This window comes from Parasteatoda tepidariorum, chromosome 7, assembly GCF_982258835.1.
Source record: "Parasteatoda tepidariorum strain Cologne lab strain chromosome 7, Ptep-v5.0, whole genome shotgun sequence".
Taxonomy (NCBI): Eukaryota; Metazoa; Arthropoda; class Arachnida; order Araneae; family Theridiidae; genus Parasteatoda; species Parasteatoda tepidariorum.
The window spans coordinates 19,703,952-19,723,937 of NC_141761.1; the positions used below are offsets into that span (position 1 = coordinate 19,703,952).

Genomic DNA, 19,986 nt, shown 5'->3' on the forward strand with positions numbered 1-19,986 from the left:
AAGAGCATCAATAAAATTGACTTTTTACAATTCAAAGTAGGGAAGAGGTTAACCAAAATTGAAATCAAATCAAAATTTGCACAAGAATAGGATAAGGATAATATAGTTATACTACTATGTAAAAGTCTAATAAAAACATAGTACAAACATCAGCATTAATAATTAAATAATAATATAACCATTTTAGTAAGAAATGTTAAATATTTTAGCTATGATATTGCTTTTAAATAATAAGTGTATCAATACATCTTATCATATGTTTTGGTTAATGCAGCAAAAATAAAAAAAAAAGATAAAATTCTGTTTTAAATATCTTATTTAAATAATAAAAAAAATCCAATTTAAATCAAATAGATGGTGATTTCTCTACATTTTTGTTTTATTTCTGATAAGAATAAAACAATTTTCTCTTTCTTAGGTAATAAAAAAAATTTATTTTTTAAAAATTTTATTATTTTTTTCTTTACAGTTTTGTATACATAAGTGGTGGGTTGTAGTGCAGCGATAGCTCCCTGGGTACTGTTTTTCTTCAAAGAAAAGGTAGTCGGTGCACCATGTTGCCTCCATCATGCAATCGGTCTCAAAATTGTGGAACTGTAAAAACCATGGCCAAAAACTGGCAATAGCAAGAATGCTATCTGTTTTCTTTTGTTAGAAAGTGGTCAAACTTAAATTTTGCTAGCTTCATTTAGGTAGCAACTGAAATTTCTAATGTCCTCCAACACAAATGAGATTTGTGTAACCAGTTCCGTTATTAGCCCTAACTTGTTGGAATGGGGTCAAAATTTGAAGTGAAAAGAAATTGATTCGGCTAAAAAATTAAGCATGCAATAATCAGCAACAAATTAAAACTTTCATTACCTTCTATCACCCAGTTCCAGTTTAAAACTTGTTGGAAAATAGTAAATATTCCAATTGTAAATAAATTTCCATTCCCGAAAATGTTTACATGTAGCAGTCATTAAAGAAATGAATCGCATTGTTATCCCATACAGATAAGCACAGTAGTTAGTTTGAAAGTGGCTAGCTTGCTAGTATGAAAGTAAAAACTCACGTCACAAATAAAATCTTATTTTTTCAATTTAATTTATTTTAAGTTAATATACTAAGAAAAGAAAACAAATTTCAATTAATTGAGAAAATAAAATTAAAAATGCTTACTTGCTCAGCTATTTCTTGCACTTTTTTGAATAAGTCTTCATCTTCTTCAGTAACATTGATTCTTAAACATTTAGAACTTGCAATGTCTAAATATTAAAAAATAAATTTAATAACATTAATTAAAATTTTAATAAAACTAAACTCTTTTAAAGTAAAGATAAAAATTGTCAGTATAATTCCCTCTGTAGAAGGCTAGAAATATTCACTACAAATGAGAAGCTTTGTGGAAGAAGGTTCTAAATGAAACAAATTTAAATTTCTCACACAGAGCATACAAAGTATTTATACAATATTCATTTATAACAAAAAAAAATTTTACTCTAAAAGTCTTAGGTATACTAAGGACAATCTTAATTTATTTCCAGAGTGCAAAAATGTTCTAATTACACTAGACTTGGCAAAAAATAATGGCGAACAACACAAAAAAAAACCTTACCTGGCAGCATATTGAGAAGCCAAGAATGTGAACTCCAAAGCACATATAGTTCAAATGAGTAATAGGAACTTTTGATTTCCTTAATTAAATTCACAACTTGATTTTATTTCATTTCAACTTCATTTTAATTGACAAAGATATTTTAGTCTTATCAAACATTTTCTCTTCAAAGATTATATTTTTTATACCTGAAGAGGCTAGCACTGCATTCCTCATATGTTTAACTATTCAATCTAATTGCTATATGGCTAAAACCACTTTACAATATTTAATTTCATGTGGAAAAAAATTTACATGGTGAAATTTGTTACTTCAGGTCAGGGTAAAAATTGACAAGCTGAAAAAAATTCTTGAAATTCTTAAAAAAATTCTTCTATTTGTGATTTTGATACAATTTTTTTAAGACTTACATACGTATTTCTATAATTTTAATAAACTACATTATTCTCAGTTTTATCTCTTTAATAACACTAAAATAACGTATGAAATAAAAAATTTATCTATGTTAAGAACATCTGAACCACCTTCTCTAGTTAGGCCAATTTAAAAAAAAAAAAAATCAGACTAATTTTAAAGGGGCCCTTTATCATATTTTTGGTTCAGTTATTTTAGTTTATTTTCATCATGCATAAAAATTAGTAACAGAACAGCAACAAAATTACTTTATTTTGGTACATTACAAATAAATGAGGCATTTAACAAAAAAATCTGGAAGCCTGTCTATCATCAACATAAAATTAATAAAAATTATAACACATATCTGCTAATTATTTCTCTTATTTAACAGCACTTCTATTACATTTTTTTCTAATTTAATTACAGAGATATTTAGTATACATTTGTACAAGTTATTTTGCAATATTAAAACTATTATATAGTTTATATTTAGCTTTTGTCATATCAGCTATTTCTGTTGCATTTATATTAAAATAAAAAGTAACAATTATGACAATCTTAATCAAAATTAAAGGCTTGAAACTACATGTGGTAGTACCTTATCCAGTTGTCAGAAATAAATTGCTACAAGTAGTGAAACTACTGTAGTCGCTACTTTTTTCATAGTTCGTATTGTAATGCATTACTTTTAAAAGAAATAGTGTAGTGAGCAGTGTAATAAAAATTAAAAAAAACTGTATTTTGTAGCGATTCCTGGCAACTACTTTAAACATTAGTTTAGTAAAACAAGGTTCAAGCGCAGCAAATTTAAGAATCTGGTAGAAATGAGAATGTCCTAGTGGCGGAACGTTGATAAGAATTATGTCCGATGATACAGAACAGCAAATTTTTTCTCCTCAATATAGCCATTACAAATAATAACTAATATTTGATTTACCCCAACAAATAAAACCTAATTCAGCAGTTTAGCCATACTCTCAAATGCAATTTACACTCATGAAATTTTAAAGGAATCTGTGCATGTTGTTAAAATGGATGGGGGCATATTTTCTCAGTAATTTTTGATATACTATTTCTCTTCGAGGAAATAGAAGAGAATAAAACACTGAACAAGATTACAATTATCTGATAATTTCCTGGCATTTTTAAAATGAAATATATGTTGTTGAGAAAGAAAAACATAGAAGTCAAAAGGACAAATTTGTAAACAATATTTCTCAATAATTCCTTATGTTTAAATAAGCCACTTTATTTTATTTAAAAATATTTTGAACATGGGTGTAAAATAAGTTCTCCAACAAAGTTCATCTCCTGAAAGTCATAACTACATTTCAAAAGCAGTTTATTGTCACTGATTTCTTTTTTAAAAAAGTATAGGTTTTCCGACCACTGACTTTATTTATTGAATTGCCGCTTTACAACCATTAAATGGTAAATAAGTTATATTTAGTTTCTGATAAGCTATATATATTTTTATAATACATTTCATATAAAACAGGATAGTGACAATACCTGCACTTAAAACAATAAGTACAATTCTGTTTCAGAAGACAAAAAAAAATCAATAAATTATTATTGACTCAATTTGAGTTTATGTAGGAACGAATGCATAAAAAACAGACATTTCTTCATTAATGTCATCGGAAATAAGAAATTTTATGCCACTTCATTAAACATTCCAAGATGAGGATCAAGAATTCAAAACTTTTACAGCCTCTCATATGAAGTAGTATTGATAACTATTTTAAAATTATAATTATTTACATTGAAAAGAAATACTAAGAATTAAATTTTTGGATTTCTGCTAAATAATCCTTTAAGTAGACAACATTTAATGAGTTTACAAAAAAATAAGAAGGGTTTGTGGATGCAATGGTAACCAATCAAAATCATTAAGTTTAAATTTTATCCTAATAAAATCTGAAACTAAATTTTTGGAACATATCTAAAATTTTGCCAAATAAAACTTTCCAGGATTCTTTAATTGAACAATTTTTCATTTTGATTTATAAATCTGCTTATTGTCAAAATCTTAAAACACATGCATAAGAACTTCAAAACATAATTACATAACATATAAAAGCATGTTTTTGTCTACATAAAATATATACAAACCTAGGGATGTTGAGGTTGAATCAGAAATTCCACAACCTGGATCGGTCCTATTTTCTGCAGATGAAGATTGATCACTTATCCTGTTTTCAGGCACTAATGAGTTATGATGAGAAAAACTATCATGAGCAAATGACAGAAAAGGGCCTTCTGTTTTACATGGCTCTTGTCTTTTAGAGTTTAAAGAGCTGTCACTTGAAACGGACGATGAGTCATCATCAGAATCTGCTTCTGAATTTTTATCGTCATCATCCTTTTCAGAATCTTTTTGTTTTTTAAACAAAGTATCACCGGTACTATTGCTATCACAAGATAGATAGTTATCTTCACAGGTACGAAGTTTCTTGCAGAGTTGTTTTGGAGATCTATGTACAGAGTTTTTTAGCCCTCTCTTCCTTGAATCTGTTGATGCTGTATATAAATGAGACAAGCCATCAAACAAATTCTTCAACTGGCCACTACCACTTGGTTTGACTAATGAGGGAGATGACTCAGATTGACTGGATGAAGGCGCGGATAATGTCTGCATGCTGGACGGGACACCATTGTTTAGAGTTGGTTTTGAAGAGGAATCGGTACAAAAGGATTTATCATTATTTATCAAAAATCCAGCATAACCAGGATCTTTATTGACTGTTTGCTCACAGGGTTTCACATTTGAGGAGCTATTTCCACCTGCATGGTTAACTTGTATTTCATCATCTAATGTTAGAGAATCACCTAAGGAAGAAATAGCTACACGCGATTTCCGCTTATTTGTGGGAGTGAAAAACCGAGAGAGACCGTCCACAAGACCTTTCGGCTTAGGTCGAAACAATCCCAAACTGGTCGAAGAAAATGATGGTACCACAAATTCATTTGATTTGATGAAAGTGTCACTGGATTTGTCAAGATCTTTCAAACAACTTGAGAGTGATTCGGTTTTTGAGTTTTCTAAGGCAGCCAGAAATGGATTTGATTTCTCTGAATTTGAAGAGAAATCTTCCATAAAAGCTTGCCGCCTATGCCACTGCTTTTTCAAGGGTATTTGAAATGAAGGCCACCTAAAGATTTAAGAAAGAAAGTATACATATTTTGAAATAATTGTAACATTGAAAATAATTTTACAGTTTTTTTTTTCTTCAGAATTAAAAATACTATATAATAATGAAAGCAAGAAAAATTTGATAAATATATTAATAAAGATGAATGAATGGTCATTGATTTTATACATATGTAATAATGCAATATGGTCGAGAGATGGATTAAACACGAGCAGATGCGAGGAAAAATGATGTATTTATTCAAACATGAGAGATTTAAGAGTGCATCAAGTTGCACACAAAAACGATGGGCTTTCCTATTCACGATATGGATTTTTTAAGAGAAAATCTTACAAATCTTCCTGATCACATGTGTTACAAGGGATAATTAAACAATTATAATAGGTGAAAGAGTTTAGAAACCAGTTATGGGAAAACATTAAAAAAAAATGCAGAATTACTCCTAACTTGAGAAAATAGTGAATATTAAAAACTTTAATCGAGCAAGAGTTGCAGTATTTTCCAATGCGGATGTCTTAGTATGCTACAAAGAGATATTCTAAAAAAGCAAGAAATTTGGAGTTTAAAAACATGCTTCTTATGATATGCATTTCTTTTCTTTCTTTTTCTTATGCATATAGGACATTGGTTAAAAGGGTTTTTAATAAGAAAATGTTTTTAAGAAAAAGCTTTGACATATTTTCTAAAGCCGGTGATTTAGTAAAATATCACTTTCTTCCAGACTACATTTGTATAAATGTAATGAACAAAAATATTTAAAAATATTTGTTGTATGCAAATAAATTGATAAATACTGCAACACACTAACTCTTTCTTACTACGCAGAGCATAAGGAAAAAAAAAATCAAATAAAAATTATAGAACATATTAAAAACAAAAATAATTTTGAAAAAAACTTCTTTTGATTATTAACTGATTGATTGGTAAATACTGTTATTTATTAAATCTGGAAAAAAAGAGTTATATAAAACATATGCTATAAAAATAATACAGTTGATTCCAGATAACTCGAATATGAGGATACTGAAAGAAACATTCAATTAGTTCACATAAAGTTCAATTTAACCTTAGTTTACATTATTATTAGTTTGCTTTTTAATGTATATTAAACTTAGATATTATAATTGATATATGATATAAAAATTAAATAAAAAAATTTAAACTACAAAATAAAAAAAGTTTAAGAAAAATAAACAAGATCATAAAATTTACAATGTTACTTTTGATGGAAGTGCCCTTAAGGAACAAAAATTTAAGGTAAGCACCTTTTAGCATTTTTTAAAAATGCTACTCATCCTGTTGAATAATAGAGAAAAATTAATATGCAATTAAAAAAAAGAAGTAATAGGACCGAAATAATCCTAATGAAGGAATATTTGAGTTTTTGTACTTCTAGTTGTAACAAATTGCCAGCAACTCTTATCAAAGGAAATACAAACGTTAGGGCAAACTTGCAATAGCAAGTTAAAAAATTTTAAAATATCAGTAAAAATCTAAAAAAAAAAAAAATGCAGTTAAAATTTTTACTTAACTATGAGAGGAAATTGTCATAATATAGCATATAAAAGAAGTTCAAAAAGATAAATTCTGATTACCTTTTACTTAGTGCACTTTTTCTAATTAATGAGTTAGTTATTTTATACAGAAAGATTTGACAAACTGCTATTAAGGCAAAGCATAAAACAACATACTTCATTTTATTACATCAATATTTAAAAAAAAGTCTGTGAAATTAATTTTGTTATTTGTTTATTTAATCTTGTTTTTTTCGGCACTTTAAAATTAGACATTTCTATTTCATTTTCATCGGGCATTTGCTTATATTATATATAATTACAAAACAATTTTTAATGCTCGGATATCATTTATTTATAAATAATTTATGGAATTTAACTAACTATAAACTAAAGCTCTCAAAGCATACTTAAAAAAATCAAGAATCCTTTTTTAAAATAATAATGACAGAGATACACTTAGACACAAATAATTGCTAAAACAAAATCTTCAAGCACTTGAAACTATGTACATGTTAAAATTATGAGTGAAAATCAAAACTTATTCACTAAATTTTTTATTTAGAAACATACAAAAACCAAACTTTTGAGTGACAAGAATAATTTCTAATATAGTACAATTTCTATATAGCCATTATCAAACTTTTCTTATTAATAGAGATATTAGAATTATATGAAGAAACAAAATAAAAAAAGCCTATGGCAGAATTTTTCCAAGCTATACGCGACAAAACTCTCAAGTACTAATATCTTTCTGCAAGATACTTTTAATAATAACAAACATATATGTTACTAATTTAAAAATAACAAAAGCGCTGTGCTTAGAAACAAAAAGAAAAAAAACTATATATTTTTTTTAATTGAACATGTAATATTATTTATTATTCAAATATTATGGGTGGTATTCCTGCATTTTGTTGAAGGGAAAAAAGCAATAATTATTTGATTTTTCGCATTTTGTAGATAATTATCACAATAAAAAAATAATTAAAAATCGTAAAATTTTTAGTAGTAATTGCCGAAAAAAAGATCGATAACAAAATCATGCGAGTCGGATTCCTTAAAAAGAGGTTACCCAAATGTGTGTTTCGAGATTAGGATGTAATAATAAATAATATGGTCTAAAAACATCGGATTTAAAAACTATGGAAAAATCAATAGCTATAAGTGCCAAAAAATCGATAGAATCATTGCCTTAAAAAGTAAACACTCAAATGCACTGTTCAATTTTACATATTATTCCATATCGTGATGCTTAAAAAACCACGTCAAAATCACTGAATATACAATCGAAACATTACATCCATTTACGATACTATCGGCGTACATTGAGCACAAAAAGTGACTATCTATATGCATGATTCAAATTTTACGTGTAAGTTTCTGTAGAAAAGAAAACTAAAATTTTTTACTTTACGAAAGAAAAATCTTTTTGCAAGAACTGTAATGTTCTGTGACAATGTAATGTTAGTAATGTAACGTTCTAAGACAATGTTGTCTCGTCGGGACGATTCTGTCACGAGAATAAAAACATTATGAACATATAAAAGTTTCTTTTTTAAAAGGATAAATTTTTAGCTACTTATAAAAACTTACGACTTAGTAGCAGAAAAAGCAGTTGAACTTTCTGATGTAGAATTATTATTTTCTACTTTTTCCTGTTTTGCATTTCCTTCATTATTCCCAGAAATCCTGTTGCTTTTAAATCTCATATTTGATGATTTGGTATCGCAAGAGCAACTCGCCCAAGAATCTATTAAAATAACCAGATTTTAGAAAATGAATGGTAACAATCAAAATTGAATAAGCTTTAAAAACACTATAATATCTCATAAATGAAATAAATAAAAACATGGTGCAACAATGAAATTATTCAAAATATTAAAAAATGTAACTTTTTTTTTAAGTGGTAAAAAATATAGTAGTATTTAAAAACAATTCCAAATGATTATTTAAGTAAACCATTGAAAACAAGCATGCCAGAATGCAGAACTAAATAAAAATAAAACAAGAGTAAGAGAGAAAAATTAGAGTAAAATAACAATTTCGGTAATAAAAAATTTTCTTTTCACAATCTAATCTCTATTGCAAATGCATTGAGATGTGACGCATTGATGATTCAAATTGAACTTATAAAAATTGACATTAAAACAACTCCCTCATAGTAAAGTTGGCAAATAAATAAGAAATGCTTTAAAAGTATGTGCATTAAAATAAGAAAATATAACAAGAATTTGTTATATTTTATTCATATTACTTTATGGTTAAAAAACATTTAACACAGATAAAAAGAACATAAAATAAAAGGAGATATGAAGATCTGGTCATATTGGCAGAAGAATCATTATCAATGACTCATAACAGCCTTTACAAAATTAGTGGAAAGAGATGAGAAACTGGGGTCAATTAGGAAGAAACAAGGTTTAAAACTTATATCAAAAGAAGGCCAAACCAAAAGGTTGGTTAATCATTCTAAGGAAATCTTAATCGGACCAAATCCTGCTATTTTGGAAGATATTCCAAGAAAAGTACCCAGACTACTAGACAAAGACACATGTCTAATAACACAGCTTGAGGAGCAGTAAACAACTAAATTGCTTAAATGCTTCAAAGCTGCTATAAGTGACAACCTACCTGGTGAAAACTTCAAAGAAAGTTCAAAAACTGCTGTAAAAGCTTCAACTGACCTGGTTAATAACATCAAAAAAAAAAAAAAAATGAAGAGTGGCTAAAGAACTGAGATAAAGGCCTGATAAAACTACCAAAAAAAGGGGATTTAGCATTATGCGACAACTGGAGAGAAATCAACACATTAATAAATTAAAACTAAAAAAAAAGCTAGCAAAACAGATATTACTGTCATGAAATAAACACAGACAACATTGCAGGGTAACACTACGCATACAACATTAATCTTATATTGCAAGAACACAATACTTACATTTATTTAATTTTGCACAAGGGAGATCGGAACAACCCATGTGAGCAGAATGTTTGCAATTGCAAACTAATAGATTAATCTAAAAAATATTAAAAAAAGATCATAAATATTTTACATCACTGACTCACACAGATATAATAACTGCAATTGTAATCTTTAAAAAATAATAACGGTAACTGTTAAGGATGCAGAACTAAAAATTTTATACATTGATTTAAAGAATTTTACTCTCTCTTATGCAATGGAACAATTATGAATAAAATAGAAGGTTATTCATTTACACAAACAACTAAAATTTTACATATATAAAAATTACATATGAAAGATTATCATTACTGCTTGAGCATAGAAAATGATTTTATAATACCGAGAACTCTTAAATTCAAACATGGGTGATTAGAAATTTTGGAGAACAATTGTTCTTTACAATGCAATATACAAGAACTGGTCTTTAGACTGGTTATGATATGTTTAGTGTTAAACTAGCATAAAACAGTGATGTGAAAATCCACACATATAAATTGAATAAACATCTGATCTTATTTTGAAATCTGAAATCATATAAATCTCTTGAAATTACATTTCCTGCTGAATATTCATTGTTAATTATAAATATCAACAATTTTTAAAACTTTTTTTCACATTTAAGAAATAAGTAACATTTCATTACCTTTTTTCTTTTCTTTAGGAATTATATTGAATACAGGAATAATTTTACATTCTTTCTCCCTAAGCGTTTTTTAAAAGGCGACCAGCCCTTCCTGCCTTTTGATACGCTTTCTTTGCCCTTTTTGTAAAAATAAGCCACCATCTCTTAAATTCCTTTTTAATCACATTCCATTTGGAAAACAAAAAGTAAATTCACTGTTTAAATAATAATTACTCACTGGTAAAATTATCTGTGTTTATAGGTTTAATTCTAATTATTATTACAAATATTTCTTTTTTTAGGTTTATTCTCAACTGGTTAAATTTTTATGAGTTTCTTTTCTTTTTTTTCTTTTTTTTTTAGATGGAGGACATTAAGGAATTTTTTAAGTGAAATTATTTTTCAAATATACACCTTGCATGCAACTTTAAGTGTTCATTTTTACATAATTTTCAGTTTAAATTGCAGAGAAAGCTTTCAAGTTGTTTAGAAACTAATATTATTTAAGTTTACTTTTTTTTAAAAAAAATTGTACACAGTGTTTGTCTTTTAGCATCCTTTTTTTTTTTTTTTTTAATGATATCTTTTAGCCTTTAACTATTTTTTATAAACTAAATTTTCTCTTACTGATAATGATTGAGAACTACTTTTCTAAAATACTACATAAAATAATATTAAGAGGACAATTTAAAAGTTATTGAGAATCAGATTCAGTTATTACGTAATATAGAATATTTTGATGTTTGTTTATGAATTATGAAAACTCAAAGTACCCTTTTCTGTGAGGCCTGTCCTCTGGGTTTGATTATAAAAAATTTAAAAAACATTAAAATTTGCTTAAATATCTGACATAATTTTATTACTTAACATTACTCAATATTAATAATTATTAATAAAGTACATAAAAATTCTAACAAATCAAACTTTAATTAGCCAAATATCTTCCATTCAGTTTGTTGACCTATGCCATCTTTCTGATAACTTCATAATCCCGTACTCTTAGAACTTTAGGTCCTTATTAGCAAAATACTTAACCAAGTGCAATTTGAGGTCTTTTTATTACTGAAATTTTTCAGTAACAACAATGCGAGACCACATACATGTTTAGCAATATGTACAAAATTATTAGAGTTCGGTAGGGAAGTGATATTACATCTCCATATAGCCAGAGCCTTGCAACATTGGATATCATTTACTTTAAATGGCAAAAATTTCAGTAATAGCGATGATCTCAACTAACACTTGGTTGATTTTTTTTGCTAATAAGGATCAGATGTTCAATGAGAGCATGATGATAACAGATAGATGGCAAATTGTTGTCCAACAAAATAGAAGATATTTGACTGATTAAAGTTTATTTTTTGTATAGGGAATAATTGAGCTTTATTTCACACTAAAAACCCAAAATTATTTTCCTTAATTATATTTCTTCAATTTTATAATTTGTATTTAATGCTTTAAAACTGTACATCACACTTTTTTTCCGATGATATTCTAATCCTTAACCTATAGCTTAAAGGTTTTTAATAGTTTTCGACATATAAAAATTCACCCTATTTCTAACAAATACCATTTCCTGAATATGATAGATTTATTTTTTAATTAAACTAAAATGTCCTTATCATATAGTTTAAGAAACTGAATTAATATATAAACTAGTGTGTTGTTTACTGTATGATGCAAAAAAAACATAAAATAAATGGTATCTATACATCACAGAGGTTAACACAAATTTAAAATTTAAGTTAATTTACCTTTTTGTCCGTTTAGCTACCCTTTGAATAGGCTTTCTACACACTGTAAACTTCAGTATTGTGTATCTTTTCCTCAACAAAGCCATCTCTAATTTTCCATGCTATAAAAAAAGTAACAAACTTAGCTTATTCAAATTATCTTATTTCATTTTTATTATAAAATAGAAAATAATATAATATATATAAAATTACATATTTTTATGAAATAATTTTGTTATCTGTACACTCCATAAAGTGTACAGATAAGCTAGCACAAGGATGCATAATTTAAGGCTCATAGGCCTAAAGTGGAACATTTAACTTAGAAAGACAACAAACAAGCGTTTTAACTTGGCTTCTGAACTGCATAAAATATTAATACAATTATAAAAGAAATAAAGAGACATGTTTGTTTCAGTATGCTCTGTAACAAGAAGTTACTGATCTAATTTACAGCCTTTCTAAGAATCAGAATGTAACTATTTTGTTAGGAAAAGTTCTATTTATACATTGGGTTTAGAGTTTGCAATTAAATATGATTACCTTATGAATTTGCACAAATAAGAGAAGCAAAGAAAATTATGAAAGTTTTCCATTCTGAAAATTTTTTCCATCATGCAAAAGTTACTGACTATATAAAAATTATTCAATTATTTTTTTTTAGTATATGGAATTTTTAAAAATAACTAACAGCATTCATGTGGTATTAATGCACACACACATATTATATATATATATATATATATATATATATATAATACAAATTTTAAGTAAAAGAGGTGCAATTATTTCATTCGCAAATTTCTTTTAAAAAAATTGTGAATAATTTTTTTAATCTAATGGTAACAAAAATTAATTACAACTTTTAAAGAATGAGACTGCTTAAGATGAAAATAGCTACAAAACTCATTAGAAAGATGTTTTTTTTTTCCTAGCTGTCAAGACTAAAAAGCTCTTTACCTATCATGAAATGTTGCAAAAAGAAAAAACTTACCTCACGAAGAAAAAAAAATCTAAATAGCTACTTTTTTTCAGGTAAACATAAAAAAGAGTCTTCTTTTTTTCTCTACTCCAAAAGATTATTTAGAGGAATCTCTCCCTAGGCTTCAGCACCCATTCATGGACAAATGCCAATAACAGCAACACTGCTGATCTCTTGGTTTTAAATACACACGTATGACTTATGCGGTCAGACTAGAGAGATTCTACGCAAATACTTCGTATTGGTCTACGTGCCAAAAAGACAACGAATCTAATTTTAGTCACATCCTTATTTTGCATACTAAATGAACGTGCACAACCTTAAAAACAGTGGTATGCAGACTATTATTTTCAAATTCAAATACAAAAAGAAATAAAAATACATGGAGGAGTTTTAAAAGAAAACTAAAGTTGAATTACAAAACGATTTGCTAAACAGGCAATTAATTTCATTACTTTTGTAATTTTATAATGAATACTTTTGTGAACTTCATAAGGAAATTTAGAAATATAACATAAAAAAATTTAAAAAAACTAATTTAAAATAAAATTCCCTAAATTGAGAATTACAGAATATTTTCATTAAGGAATAATTTTTCACATGGATTTGTTGATGGAATTATTATATACAGATGAAGATAATGAAAATGCTTCATGTTTACCTTTTAAATTAAAAGTGAAAGAAAATCTAGAGACATGATTTTTTTCTCTCTCGCAATTCTGCTCAGGATATTAATTATTGATGCTTACAAAACTTAATTTTAACATTTGACCAATGTGGACATCATAATGATGATAGCATAAAATATATTATAGGATGAATTTTAAAGATTCTTTTATTCTATTTACACATTTCTGCTATGATTTTAATGCTAAAACATTTATTAATTTAACTGTGTAATGATTACAATAATGACAAAATTTAATAATGAATTAAAAAATAAAAGAAAGATGTAGTTAAGCTCTTAAAATGTTGAAATTAATTTCGAGATGATGAGTAATCAAAATTAAGTTCAATATTTCTCCTTTTTTTAAATAAGCACATTTTTTTTAAGACAAATTTTAACACAGTTTTTCAATTAAAAATGGCAAATCAGGAAATGTGAAATTTTATATGGTGGTAAAAATAGCTTACAGAAAAAGATTTTTTAAATTTGAACCTTCTAATAACCAGAACAACCAACGTTTAAGCAAAGCAAATATTAAAAGATAAATATCATAAAAACCTAATTTAAAATTTACATTACAATGTTCAATGTATTTTTACAATAAAAGCCTATTCTGAGTTTAAATCATAAAGAAAAATAACTAAAACAAATGAAATACTGTAAAACATTTAACTAAGTAAACAAACCATTTTTTGCAGTTCTGCCCATGTACTAAAAAATGAATCTGAGGTAGACAGTGATTTAATTAATATGAGCCAAAAGGAAAATCAATTATAATATAATACAATAGCTATGAAAAAAAAATCATTCAAAACAGTGGTCAGTAAAAAAATTATGAAATTTAACAATGCTTTAGAGTCAAAGATATACAGGTAGAGTAAGGAATAAGTTCGAGGGGTGAAAAACATGCACATATTGACTGAATAAGATCAAAGATTTATTTATTTATGAACTTGGAATTCAATTTTAGAAACAAATTTAAGCTAAGTATCAAACATGGTATACTGAAAAACCAGACATGCAAGCAAAAAATGAATAGGATAAACATTTGCTTTTAAATCAAGGTCATCATCAAACATTTGCTTCAAAGAAGAACCTGAACTGATTGAGAAAAAAAATCATCACATGACAATTACGTGGACTTTTCAGTACGACACTGAAACTAAATGGCGTCCATGCACTGGGAGACCCCCATATCACCAAGGGCCAAAAAAGTTTGCATGAGCAAGTCCAAACTGAAAGTTATGTTCCTCTTTATTTTCCCGATGTTAATGGTATTATCATGATAGAATGGTTACCTTAAGGCCAAACAGTAAACCAGCAGTACTACGTAGAGGTCCTAAAAAAATTGAGGAAGTAGTTAGGAAGAAAAGGCCAGGTCTATGGAGCAACAACATGTGCATTTTGCACAAAGCAATACTCCGCCACACACTGCACTCTCTCTGTGAAACATTTCCTGACGAAAAAACACTTTATTATGCTCGAGCATCCCCCGTACTCACCAGATCTCGCATCGTGCAACTTCGACCTGTTTCTAAAAGTGTAAAGTGCATTCAAAGAAACACATTTTTAGTCTGTGGAAGAGGGGAACGCAAAACCGGTAGATTTCCTGAACAAGGTAACACCTTAATGTCCTGCAGCATTGCTTTGAACAGTGAAAAAGTCTTATGCAGTGATAGGAAAAAGATTACGTTAAAGGAGACTAAAAGATAGTTGTAAAATTTTTTTAATGAAGCTAATTATCAAGACTAGTCTGGTTATTTAATTTTCACACCTCGTACATCTTATTTTCACTTTTAAATAGTGATCTAAATACACCCTATATTTTTACGAAGAGGTTTATTTTACTTATATCCAAACAGAAATTTTTTTAGTTTTGATGACCTGTTAACCAAAGACTGCAGTACATTCCCGATAATTTATTATTTTGAATCAATAAAATGAATAATAAACCAATTCATTGCATTTTTTTCCCTAAAAGTTTATTTAAATATATTAAATTTCATTTAAGAATTTTCAAATTAGATCTTAAAGATTTTAATCAGTAAAATCTTTAGTTTAATTTTAATAAAATTTCATATTTTATAGCTCTAGGTTAAACTCTGATAATTTTTCTCTACCAAATGATAAATGGTTTTTATTCTTTTTTTTATTTGCATTATTTCATAAATATACTTTTTATATTTCACCTTAATAATCAGTTACTATGTTTTAATAATAAATATTTGGAAAATTTCAAATACAATAAAATTCAAAATATAAAAACAACTTCAAATTAAGTTTCCTGTGCAAATATTTACTTATTTATTGCTAAATATAATTTACTTACTAACAGAAAAAATACTGTATTTCAACTTTAATACTCTTATAAACAATGATAAGACTTAACTTAAAGTATATCAATAAGTCATTAAAAATACTGAGGAATACATCAAAACACACTAACAATAAAAAATTATCAATAGTATCAAATTTATAAGCAACAGCAAAAAATTAACCATAATAACTCATCGAAGCATTTAAAATAGATTTAATAATAAGTTAAATTTAAAAAATTTGGATCCATGTGATACATCAGAAAATATCAATACATAACTACATCTTAATTGAGGTCAACTTACGATGGTTTATGTATATTTTATTTACTTACGTCTGTTACATTATTGCGAAGAAAATCTATATAAAACAATTTTAAACAGTAGTTTGGAGTTAAATTATCCATATAAACACATTAAATGTAATAAAATATGCAATTAAATTAGGTCACAGTTGCGCGTATAACAAGATGACTTATAAGATAATCAATAATATTTAACCCTAAGGCGATACGCAACTTAAAATCTTGAATGACATTTAACGTATAGATGACAACAAAACAATAAAAATTCTTATAGAATAGTAATCCTTTGAAATTTAAACACTCACTGATGTTTTAATCCATTCCCTATCAACAAACGTCATTTACTTGTCTTATTTATTCTTTAATAAGAGGTTCAATCTTAGAGAACGTAAAATCAAACATTTCTATAAATAAACAACAGAAGCCACTTAACAATTGGAAGAGATTCATTTTTAATGCAACTGTATAAAATTGTGCTTTCGTTTAAAAATACACAGATTCCATGCATTTTTTGTTTCATAGCATTTTTAAGGCATTATTTTTTTGTTTACGGTAATATATAAAGTCTTGTAAATATGGCTGAACAGCAGACAACTGTAGAGCTTATACGCGTGAACATTATTTCACTTCACTTCAACTGAATAGATATCGTTATGTTTGGATTAATGACTTATAAACTTAATCAATGATGTAATTACTCATATTAATTTACACAAAACAAGTTATTATAGAAAAATCCATTAGAAAATAAATAAAAAAAAGCAATTATAGAAATTTCGTGAAATTTTAGGCGATTCAAAATTTTAGTTTTGGTTTTGTTTCCGAAAAATTGTAGTTTCAACGTAAAAATTTATATTTTTAATGAGATTTTTCTTTATTTGACTAAGATTTTTTCTAACAAAATTTTATCCAATTTAAAAAATGAATGTACGGGAATTAATTTGAAAAATAGATCATTATTTGTAAAGAATTAAATGAATCATAAATTATATTAAAAGTAATATTATTAAAAACTCCGTGAAAAATTTATAATGGACATGAAATGAGTTTCAATCAGAGCGCAAATATCGATTTCGGAAATAAATATTTAGAAACGTATTTTAAAATTACATAAACACAAACTTAAAACTTTAAATCTCACTAAAAAAAATATTAATTTCGCCTCTTTCTTTCTAAGAATGTCGCATTTTTTATCTTTTTATCAGCATACCTATCATTGAATGATTGGAAACCCATCACTGATTAAACACTTTTAATTGAAAAAAAAATCCGCGTAGACATAGCTTCTTTAACTACAGTTATTATGCACACACAAAAAAGATAAGATAAGTGATTAAAAAAAGAAAGTAAGAAATGGCAAATTTTCACACCTGTTGCAAAGCTGTTAAACTTTACGCAATAAGACCTTACTAGAACATTAAATCCTTTTCTCAACTTTCTTTTTTAAATCAATTAATGCCTATTGCTGCAATTATAAACCGAAATTCTCGGATAATAAATTAAAATAATTCTATAAATTAAAATCAAATCATTATACATACTACATCAAGGTAAAAATACGTTATGAGAGTTATATGAATTGTTTTTAAACGCTAAGAATCACAATCACGTGTACTTCGTAGACGCAATCCTAAAACATATTTTTCATTTTATTATTTTTCAAACAAACTAAGATAGAAAATATTCGTAGAAGATTTGAAGCAGTAATAAACACTGACACAAATATGAAAGAGGATAAAAACAAGAGATGGTTTGAAATAATCAACGCCCAGCTTATTTGAGGTGCAAATATCGAACCTAACGGAACGGGAAGCATTTCAGTCTGATATAATTAATCAATAATGTCATTTTATTGCCAATGCTTACTATAAGGTTGTTAAGATCGTTGCTGGCAGCTATCTACTTTCTGCTCCTTCCCAGACTGCCACATGCGTGTTCGGTTGGATTTATCACCGGAGACCATGCAGGCCAATCGATGCATAATATTTTTTAGTCACTTAAGAGAAATTCACCCTGGATGTGATTTTATCCCTGTGCGAACGTGAGCCTGATTACTACGTTTATTGCGAGTAAATATTTTCCACCAATCCGGTTCTTACACGCAGATGATTTTTTCACCAGTTATAAAATCAAATCCAGCGAGAGTCATCCTCTATAAAAGACGCAATATTTGAAGGAGAACCTCAGTAGATTGCGCAAAATATTAACAGACCACCTTGAATAACTTTTGATCTAATGGATCCAATTTTAATGGTTCAAGGGGGTGATTTCAAATATGCTAATTAATTTGTACAGACGATATTTTAAGTTACGAAAGCAGACATATAATCGCACTTTCTTTGAATAAACATATCTTATTTTTCCTTACGGGTTTGATTTTTTAATCTCCAAAATGTAGGGGGTAGTCGCAATCTGGGAAATATGTTTCCCATAGTTTGGTTTAGAAATCGATCTACAGTTTGGAACTCAGAATTTCAATTTCACTTTTTGAGTATTTCGTCATATTTCAAAATCTTTTTAAGCAAATTTAAAAATTTTTGCACACAATTAAAAAGTTCGTTTATCCAAAAAAAATTCCGCTCAAAACAAGACTCTCAGTAAATATTAATTTTTTTTTTTTATTTGATAACAGTCGAAAAAATATTGAATTGTAAGGTATACATTTTTTGAAACATTTTGAAGAATGTATTTTTACATGAGAAAATAGAAATTTTGAGTGAAATCAGTACCTGAGAAATCTGATTTTAAAAAAGTCGTATATTTAAAATTCGATTTTTGAAAAACAATTTGTTCAATTTTACTCAAATTTTGTATTTTGTTGTGTAAAAATATAGCTATAAAATATAGTATAGATATTCTTTAAAATGATGTAAAAATTGCTTACCTTACAGTTCAGAATACTTTCAACTATTATTAAATAAAAAAAATAATAAATATTTACTGAAAAATAATTTTGCATGGAAATATCTTTGGATAAACGAATTTTATATTTGTGGGGAAAGATTTTCCAGTTCGCTTAAAAACTTTTCGAGATATGGTGAAGTACTCAAAAAGTGAAATTAACATAAAGGGGTCCATGATTTAGACAACTCTCCTGGTCAAACTATGGGAACCATATTCCCCAGATTGCGGCTACCCCTATATTTTGGAGGTTAAAAATCCAAATCCATCGAAAAAGAAAAAAGATTTGTTTATTCAAAGAAAGTGCGTTTTTGTGTTTGATTTCGTAACTTAAAATATCGTTTGCACAAATTAATTATTATATTTGAAATCACTCCCTAGAACCATTAAAATTGAGTCCTGGAACGTGAAGATCCGATCATTAAACCAAAAGTTATTCCTTGTGATCCGTTTATTATTTTGCGCACTGTACATTAATGTACATTAGTAATTGAAAAACCGTGAGAGATACAAAGAGGCATTTTAAAGGTGCATTTCTTCAGCTATAGTGTTCTCAGTACCACAGTACCAGATAAAACAATGTATCCGTTGATCAGGCTTTAATGTCACACATAGGGCTGGTCACTGCTTGACCACAAAAAAAACTTTATTCGCGATTGAAACACTCGAATACACCATGAAGAAGACTGGTTCCATGTCTTGATCCCCCTTCCTTTCCTGAGTTGTTTATGAATATACTATGATATTTTCCCCTTAAATAATATTTTCGTATTTATTGTTAAAAATATTTTCGAAATTTTCTCCTATGCTTTCTTTTCGAACTATATTTAA

The 19,986-nt window shown here is 27.2% G+C and overlaps 1 protein-coding gene across 2 annotated transcripts in view; it reads right to left on the minus strand.

The window, feature by feature from the left end:
* LOC107436490 (uncharacterized) overlaps positions 1-16,897 on the minus strand; it is a 42,731-nt gene extending 25,834 nt beyond the window's left edge. Inside the window, exons 1-6 of one of the 2 annotated variants that reach the window (XM_043054298.3) lie at positions 16,560-16,897; positions 12,007-12,107; positions 9,604-9,682; positions 8,259-8,415; positions 4,109-5,148; positions 1,162-1,247 (exon numbers count right to left, since the gene is read on the minus strand). In XM_043054298.3, the coding sequence (XP_042910232.2) occupies positions 1,162-1,247; positions 4,109-5,148; positions 8,259-8,415; positions 9,604-9,643 (1,323 nt within the window). In that variant the 5' untranslated portion in view covers positions 9,644-9,682; positions 12,007-12,107; positions 16,560-16,897. The remainder of the gene's footprint in view (positions 1-1,161; positions 1,248-4,108; positions 5,149-8,258; positions 8,416-9,603; positions 9,683-12,006; positions 12,108-16,559) is intronic. The other variant, XM_043054300.3, reaches the window with a different exon arrangement.
* Between the last annotated feature and the right edge of the window lie 3,089 nt (positions 16,898-19,986).